Source organism: Nicotiana tabacum, chromosome 6, assembly GCF_000715075.1.
Source record: "Nicotiana tabacum cultivar K326 chromosome 6, ASM71507v2, whole genome shotgun sequence".
Lineage (NCBI taxonomy): Eukaryota > Viridiplantae > Streptophyta > Magnoliopsida > Solanales > Solanaceae > Nicotiana > Nicotiana tabacum.
In genome coordinates, this window is record NC_134085.1 from 185,478,337 (window position 1) to 185,488,072 (window position 9,736).

The 9,736-nt window shown below is 35.7% G+C and overlaps 1 protein-coding gene across 1 annotated transcript; it reads right to left on the bottom strand.

The window, feature by feature from the left end:
* Positions 1–6,173: 6,173 nt before the first annotated feature.
* LOC107769622 (pollen receptor-like kinase 3) lies at positions 6,174–9,292 on the bottom strand. The gene is made up of 2 exons (XM_016588860.2): positions 7,811–9,292; positions 6,174–6,981 (listed from the first exon to the last, which is right to left on the bottom strand). Exons 1-2 carry the CDS (start codon positions 9,120–9,122, stop codon positions 6,347–6,349), a joined length of 1,947 nt encoding a protein of 648 aa, XP_016444346.1. The 5' UTR covers positions 9,123–9,292; the 3' UTR covers positions 6,174–6,346.
* Between the last annotated feature and the right edge of the window lie 444 nt (positions 9,293–9,736).

Here is a 9,736-nt window from a genome sequence, read left to right on the forward strand (position 1 = left end):
CATGTCAATTATAAAACCTTGCGGAAAATGATTAACTTGGAAGTATTGCCTAAGTTTGAATGCGGAAAATCAAAATGTCAAATATGTATGGAATCTAAGTATGTTAAACATCCTTATAAGTCGGTTGAAAGGAATTCAAATCCTTTAAACTTAATTCATACAGATATTTGTGACATGAAGTCAATACCATCTCGCGGAAGTATTTCATAACTTATATTGACGACAGTACTCGATATTGCTATGTTTACTTACTTAATAGTAAAGATGAAGCAATAGACGCATTCAAGCAATATAAAAATGAAGTTGAAACACAACTTAACAAGAAAGTCAAAATGATAAGAAGTGATCGGGGTGGTGAATATGAATTTCCTTTTGAAGAAATATGTCTAGAATATGGGATTATTCATCAAATAACAGCCCCTTACACGCCCCAGTCCAATGGGATTGCGGAAAGAAAGAATCGTTCATTAAAGGAGACGATGAACACATTGTTGATAAGTTCTGGTTTGCCACCGAACTTGTGGGGGGGAGCCATTCACGGCTAACCGGATACTAAATCGAGTACCCATAGCAAAACACAATCCATTCCATATGGAAAATGGAGAGGAAGGAAGCCCAACTTGAATTATTTGAAAATGTAGGGGTGTTTGGCAAAAGTGAAAGTTCTTAAACCCAAAAGGGTAAAAATAGGACCGAAAACAGTTGATTGTGTTTTCATAGGATATACGACCAATAGTAAAGCATATCGATTTCTGGTTCATAAATCAGAAAATCCCGACATTCATAATAATACGGTTATAGAATCAGATAATGCTGAGTTCTTTAAAAATATATATCTGTATAAAAAGGAATGCGAGTCGATTAGTGAAGGATCTAAACGACCTCGGGAAGAAACAAAAGAAAGTACATTTAATCAGGAAGATCCAAGACGTAGTAAACGTCAAAGAACGTCTATTTTGTTTGGACCAGATTTTGTGACTTTCTTATTGGAAAATGAGCCTCGAACATTTAAAGAAGCTATGTCATCTTCGGAATTATTATTCTGGAAAGAGGCAGTCAATATTGAAATAAAATCCATATTGAACAACCATACATGGGAATTGGTTGATCTTCCTCCTGGAAATAAACCTTTAGGTTGTAAATGATTTTTTAAAAGAAAAATGAAAGATGATGGCACTATTGATAAATTTAAGGCAAGACTTGTTGTCAAATGGTATAGACAATGAGAAGGTCTTGACTACTTTGATACATATTCTCCAGTGACGAGAATTAAGTCCATACGAATGCTAGTAGCTATAGCTGCAGTTTATGGTCTTGAAATTCATCAAATGGACGTAAAGACAACCTTCTTAAATGGAGATTTGGAGGAAGAAATCTACATGGAACAACCTAAAGAGTTTGTGGTTCCATGTAAAGAAAAGAAGGTATGTAGACTTGTTAGGTCCCTCTATGGACTAAAACAAGCACCCAAACAATGGCATGCGAAATTTGACCAAACAATGTTGTCAAATGGGTTTAAGATAAATGATTGTGATAAATGTGTGTACATTAAAAATATTCCAAATCACATAGTCATTGTTTGTCTATATGTGGATGATATGCTGATAATGAGTAATGACATTGCCAACATAAATGCTACTAAGCGTAAGCTAACTAGCAAGTTTGATATGAAGGACTTGGGAGTTGCGGATTTAATTCTGGGGATTAAGATCCAAAATCTCCTCAAGGTCTGGCATTGTCACAATCTCATTATATTAAGACAATACTTGAAAAATTCAAGCACTTAGGGTTCAAATTTGCAAAGACTCCAATTGACGTGAATCTTGCATTAGCAAAGAACAAAGACCAAAGCATATCACAATTGGATTATGCCCGTGTGTTGGGATGTTTAATATAAATCATAAATTGTACACGACCATATATAGCTTGTGCTATAAGTAAACTGAGTCGATACACGAGCAATCCAGGTCAATCTCATTGGATGGCAATGAAACAAGTTTTGGGATACTTAGAACATAACCAAAACTTTGATTTGCACTATAGTAAATATCCTGTGGTGATTGAAGGATATTGTGATGCAAATTAGATCACCGGTTCAACTGATTCGAAATCCACAAGTGGAAATGTATTCACTATTGATAGAGGAGCGGTATCTTGGAAGTTGTCCAAACAAACCTGTATTGTCCGCTCTACAATGGAGGTTGAGTTCATAACCTTAGATAAAGCTGGTGAAGAAGCTGAATGGATCCGGAATTTCTTGGAAGACATTCCATGTTGGCCCAAACCGTTGACACCAATATGCATACATTGTGATAGCCAAGCGGCAATTGGAAGGGCTGGGAGCGTTATGTATAACGGTAAATCTCGTCATATACGACGAAGACATAAAACCGTTAGGCAACTACTCTCTAGAGGAATTATCACGATTGACTATGTAAGGTCAAGTGATAATGTGTTAGATCCACTTACAAAAGGCCTAACTAGAGAGGTAGTTAAGAAATCATAAAGGGAAATGGGACTATGGCCGAGAACAAGTCATTGTGGCGGTAACTCTACCTAGAAGACTAGAGATCCCAAGATCTAGGTTCAAGGAGATCAAACAAAGTCATTAATAACGATTCAACATTGTCAACAAAAATTTTGGTTCATTCTCGTGATGAGACATTGTTCAGTACCAATGATAAAGCATTAAGGCTTTTTAATAATTTCTAAATTTGATACGGGGTATATCAAATAGTGTATCTACGGGATGACACATTTAGAAATCACCTATGTAAGTGTGAAGTGTAAGCCGCTTCAAGGAGAATTTTGCAAGGCCAATTCTCTACGCACTTATGAAACCAGGCGGTGTTCGTGGCTGAAACGAACACAACAATGAGAACCAAAGACGGTTAAGGGTTGATTATGTGACTAATGATTGTCTAGGTATACACTAAAGTTCGATGGTTCAAAGATATCAAATCTACCGATTGACCGAGTATATCCGACATAAGTTCACTACGGAAAATTCGAAGGGAAACCTACTTATCCAGATGCAATTAATCCTTGCTTGCAAATCACACAAGGTTTTCATGCATACTTCCGTGATATAGCCATTCCTCATTCATGTGGGGGATTGTTGAGGATTTTAAGATGGAAAAGTCTTAAAAGATGGTGAATGGAAAATGGAGGGAAAATGAAATTTTTGAGTAAAATTTTAAGTTTCCCTCTCTTGAAACATTGTCCCATATTGGAAGAAGAAAAGAATTTTCGTGGGTATTTATACAATTGCTCTTCTTGTAGCTCTTAAAGAGTTAAGAAGAAGGTAAGCCTCGCGCTGTCGTCGTCATCCCTTGCTCGTCTCGGCTTCGGCTACGGCTACGGCTTCGGATTTGGATTTGGTCAAATGATCGAATGATTGATTAATTTTTTGGACCAAATTTATTTATTAATAGTAGATAATATTAACGTAATATTATCCGCATTTTTAACGGATATGTTCCAATTCGTGGATTTGCTCCAGCAGGCTAGTGCGTCCCCCACCATTGTCAAATGCTTGCTCCATAATAGCAAGTGATTACTCCAATAATTAGCAGCCTGGTGCTTCGCCCACCATGGCCAAGTGCTCCACTAAATGAGTGGCAGCGGGTCTGTGTTTAGCATCTAACTGCACTATAAATAGATGGTGCAAGCAGCCTGTTGAAGACACACAAAAAGAAATCGTTCCTCTTCAGTTTATACAACTATTGATTTCCTCTTCAGTTTACACTCAAAGTTTGGTTACACAGTGCAGTCCTTCCTCTCACAATTTTCATTCGACTTCTGAATTCTCCTCCCTTGTTTTGCATTGTTTTAAACTACAAACAAAGCAACCATAAGTGTGATTTGTTACCGAACTTTGTGTTCGCTGAAACATTGGGGTTTGAAGTACCGCTACATCAGTGTGTAATTCGTTCTATCCTGGGAGGAAATAATCCATAACCTTGGGTACTATGAGGGGATTAAATTCTTTAAGAAAACACTGTGAATTCAGTGGGCTCGAATTAATTATTGTTTCATTTATATTTATGTTTATACGCTAACGTTCTTTTCTCCAGAATTATTATATACAAATACAGCAAGTAAGAAGACAGAAACCAACAAGATGCAAGCAATAATATATCGATAGATTTGAGAGGTCGTTTGGTAGAGTGCATAACACAAAATAATGCTTGCTTTAGTTTTGTGTATTAGTAATATCTTGTTTGATACACTTTTTCAACCTATGTATAACTAATACAAGCATTAGTTATATATCTTATTTGGTATTATCCTGTGTATAGCTAATGCATAGCAAAACCATGGTATTAGTAATACCAAGACTATCAATGCATGCATTAGTATGTTTAAAGACCAAATTATCCTTAAAGTCCCTTAAAACTAAAGAATATAAAGGACATTTTTGTAAACAACTAATTTTTTAAAAAATTATGCAATGCATTTTAGTTTTTAATACACCACACCAAACAATGTATAAAAAATAATCTCTGCATAACTAATGCTTGCATTACTAACACATGCATTACTAATCCCTGCATTACTAATACACCATATTCAGCATTATTCTTATATACTCTGCCAGACGACCCTGAAAGTGTAAAAAAAGGAGGAATCTAGCTAAGCTAACTCGTGTTTTGTGCTTCCTTTCTTCCTCCATTAAATGATCCAAAATTATGTGTGCAAAAAAAAGCTGTTTCATAGCTGGCAAACAATCTAACAAAGCAAGTCAGGATCACACGAGTGCTGCAGAATAATAGCTAATTAACAACTCGAAAATCTATCATCTCAAAATGTGTGTTCTAATATTATAGTAGTAGCAATTAAGTAACTTCAAAATATATAAGTTTAATGGATCAATTTTTGAAATCCTAAATTTGGTGTATATAGAAATACTAGTGTTGTGGTGTGCAGTTCCAAAAACAGCTCATACATTTTCGAAAACCAACCTGTTTGGTTCTGTATTCAGACAGGTTTTTGGATACAACTTGTTGCACTTTCTTACTGTTTCCTAGGTACATTCACATATTAAGATATCTTATATATTGTCTTTCTGGTTTCTCGTTGTTATTGATCTACTGTCTCTTGTTGTCTTCTTGAGCCGAGGGTTTATCGGAAACTGTCTTTCCACTCTTCCAAATTAGGGGTAAGGCCTGCATACACACAACCCTCCCCAGACCCTACTTAAAGAATTTTACTAGTTTGTTATTGTTGTATATAAGAGAATACCGAATAATTTTTAAGCTATAGATGCAAACTCCTCCAATACAACAGGGTGTGATATTAATGGTTGTTTGCAAGATTAAAAATTCCATTGATGTGTGACATTTTAGTTCTTTCATCTCCAGCTGTAATGTATAATTTCATCATCAGTGAGGTCGTCAACCAATCGTACATATACATGGCCAATGAGAGATCCACACATATATTTCATTTAATGCATTCTTGACATTATATAACCTTATAATAAAAACTTATAAGATACTCTCTCCGGTCCAAAATAAGTGATTTTTTTGTTATTTTTACACATTAAGAAATTCATCTTTTAACATTAATTAGTAATGAAATTGACCTTATTAACTTTTACTATCTCTTCACATAAATACTCCTAACACATACTCCAACATTAATTACTCCAAGGGGCAATGAAAAAAAAAATTTATTCATTCTTGAAATCTGAAAAAATCACTTATTTTGACCACAAGAAAAAGGCCAAAAAATCACTTATTTTGGACCGGAGGGAGTATGCTCTTAGGGTGAGCACTCTGTGTGGTGAGCACTGGATAAGCCCCTCAATGTGTAATAGCCTACAAACCACACGGAGGATGTAAATCGCACTAAGCAAATCCTGTGCAACATGCTCGACCCAGAAGATATTGAGGGGGAATCGATCCAAGACTATCTGTATAGATGACTGTCCTCCAAACCAACTGGGACATCCCGAAAGGATACGGGGATATATCTAAAAGAGTTAGTACTCAACAATATGATAGAAATAGGAAATTGTATGTCATTGACATTCTAAAAAGCAATCGTACGCTCTTCCATCTCTCCACAGGATGCAGCTGCTCCTATCATTTCTTGTTCTACGAGGTTGGTAATGAAATGACACATAATGGAGCATCTAATTTTTAGAAAAAGGGGGTGGGGTGGGGGGGTGGGGGGGGGGAGTACACAAATTCAAAGAAAAATTTAGTCTGTAATATATGTACTAGCAACTAGTTAATGAACCTTAAAAAGAAAAAGAAAAAACTATCTGACGACCATAGGAGAAGCTGCAACATTAACCACGCCGTCGCGAAATTCCCAATTAGGTGTTCCTTGTTGGGGATTATGACACTGGTATTTCAGCACATCCATCTCTCAGTGATGGTATTATCTGAATCGTTTGTCCCGTTTGTTGTTGTATTTCTTCAATTCTCCTAATTACTTCTGTAATATTTATCCTTTGTTGTGGATTACTCTCTACACAAGCTGCACCAATATGAAGTAATTCTTTCATTTGACTCGTTGAATTTTTGGCACTTGCTATTATATCTGGATCATATAATTCAGCTTCTCTTCCCTCAGCAATCGCAGATTTCACCCATTGCACAATATCAATCCCTCCTTTACCGGTATTTAGATATTGGGACGGGAATTTCCCTGTTAATATCTCGAGAATGACAATTCCTAGGCAATAAACGTCGGATTTGGGTGTAACTTGGTGATTTTGTACTGCCTCTGGAGATTTGAAGGCGATTAGTGCTTGAGCTGCGTGTGCATTGTTGATTAAGGTGTAGAATCCGTAACCTGTGAGTATTGGCTCGTGGTCTGTGTTTATAAGTATATTACTCGATTTCAGATCGCCGTGAGGCAAATCAGAGGCAAGTTCAGTGTGAAGATAACTTAATCCTTGAGCTATTCCTTGTACAATCTTTAAACGCACTGGCCAGTTGAGCTCAGCATGGGGAATTCCTCGATCACCTGTCATCATTCATAAAAGGATGCAGCAATCTATTTTAGAAATACTTACATCATAAACTAATCATGCATAGACCAAACTATAAATACAGAGTAAATATGGTTTCATGTTGTTACGAAAAATGGATCTTGGGTCGTATTCAATCTAAACTAAAAGTTTAATATAAGGAGACAGTAGTCCATTCCCTCAACTAAATCAGAACGTTTAATGGTCCCTAAAACAAGGATTGGACATATAGAGCTTGAATAACATATCGTGGGGGCTCAATATTTGGCAAACAAAGAACAAGGATTAGTTTGAGTAGGCGTTTGGACATAAAATTATAAGTTTTGAAAAAAAGTAATATTTAGAGTTAAGTTGAAAATAGTATTTGGAATTTGAAATTATGTTTGAACATACATTTCACTTAAAAAATATTGCAGTTTTGTAAGTGGGGAAATAAAGTGGTCATTTTCGAAAAATATCCAAAAAATTGCAAAATTTCACATTTTTGAAAAGAAAAGAAAATCGAAAATAAGGAAAAAATATTTATGGACAAACGGATCCTGAGTCTAAATCAACTCCAAAAATTCGCGCACGAGATAAGGATTATCCAAGATTAGGAATAAGTATGTCTTTGATATCATGTTAAGGAAAAGGACATTGGGCCAAACTGAATCTCAAAAAGTCAGCTTATGAGGTGCGTATTGCCCAGAGCACATAGAAGACATCAACTTATTTCAATCAATGCGAGACATTTTAACAAGTTTAGATTTTTATTGTACACAGGTATATGTGTGCAGATAATTTGTAAGAGAAATGAGTTAAAATAGTTAGAGCAAGGTACTTTACCATGAAGTAGGAACAGCAAGCTGCCTTTAGGAATGTACTCATATACAAACAACTTCTCTTCCTTACGATAATGATAAGCCAAAAGTGTTAGAATATTTTTATGTCTTAATCTTCCTAAACGCCTAACCTCTGCATCAAAACCATCTTTTCCAATCTTGTTCATTTCTTTAATCCTCTTTACAACTACTGTCAATCCATTTGCCATCAATGCTTTATAAGAAGAACCCAATGGCCCATTCCCTAACACTTCTGCTGCAGCTTTCATCAAATCTGCTAACCCAAACTCACCCTTATCATCATTTACCATTGTCAAATCGCCTACGCGCTTCCCATTTATTGATCCTTTGCGTATCGAGCTGCCTCTTCGACTTAATTCAAACGATTTCTTGCTATCACTCGAAATTCTCCTCCCGAGTGATGGCTCCTCAAAACTTTCAATAGCAGCGCGACGATTTTGTTGCCTACGACACATGAAGTATATTCCTACTACCATGACCAATAACAGTACAATTGACGCTATCATGACCCAAATTGAGATGCTTTTATTCGAATTTCCATGACTTTTGTTATTTGTGGTATTATTATTATTGCTATTATTTGGGGCCTGATCACAAACTTTGCCTAATTTCTCTCCACAAACCTCAGCATTTCCCTTAAAAGAACTTGCATTGAATCTTGATAAACTTTCTGGAATTTCCCCTTTCAAATTATTATTCGAAAGATCGAGTGATAACAAGGTCGACTGGTTCAACGTTGGGATTGGACCTGAAAACTGGTTATTCTCTAAATGCAACTCAATCAAATGATGCAGTTGTAATATTGATGATGGAATTTCACCAGTAAATTTATTGCCAGAAAGCCATAACTTCTTCAAAGACTGCATTTTATCGAAATAATTCGATGGAATTTCACCAGAAAATTGATTTGCAGACAAATAAAGTCCTTTTAAAGCACCCATTCGATTGAATTCAGGGATCGGTCCAGAGAACAAATTGCTACGAAAACTAAGTGTTCGTAAACCAGAAAGTTGTGACAATGAATCAACGTCTATATTTCCAGATAAATTCATTCGTCCAAGTAGAACACTCCTAACAATTTGATTTTGACAAATGACACCAATCCAACGACTATTTTTGTCACACGGATCGGTCTCGGGTTTCCAAGAATCCAAAGACTCTGCATTTGTAAATGATTGCTTCAGCTTCAATAAGGCTTCAGTATGCGTAACAGAAATTGAAGGCATAGGGTAATTGATCAAGAAAACAATGCAAATAAGGCATGTTTTGATCATAACATGGAAAATATTGGCCATACTATTTCTGGAAAATCTTCGTCCCAGTAATGGAATTTTGCAAGGAAAATTCAGGAATTTTCATTTGTTAGCTGAGGTACGAAGAAATTTTACTTGTTTGGTTAATTTTGTGGTTTTTGTGTTTTTATTTGTATTATTTTTTCCCCCTGTTTTACAATTTAGGGGATGAAAGTGGCAAAGGTGCAAAAGAGCCAGAGAACAAAGGACCACATGAGACTTCTAGTAACAAACAATTGGACAACCATTTTTGTCGTTGAACTTGTGCAGATATTCAACCGAGATTAACTGCAATAACTGAAATCCTGGTTTTTAACTTGTAGTTAACCCGTTGTCCTAAGGGTAATTTATTTTAGTCATCCACGCGTTTAATATTAACAAATAATTATAGGTAATATTAATTTAGAGACTAAATTAGACGAATGTGTAAATTAAGATTGTGTTCCAACTAAATAAAGAGAAAAAACCCACCGAGAAAAAAGAAAAAGACCATGCCAGCAAAAAGTGAGCATCCTGTAAGTAATTATATATAGGTGTATATTTCATTGGTTTGGTTTGGTCGTTTTTGATGTTTTAGACTTCAATACCACACAAGAGGGGGTGATTTGTGTGGTGAC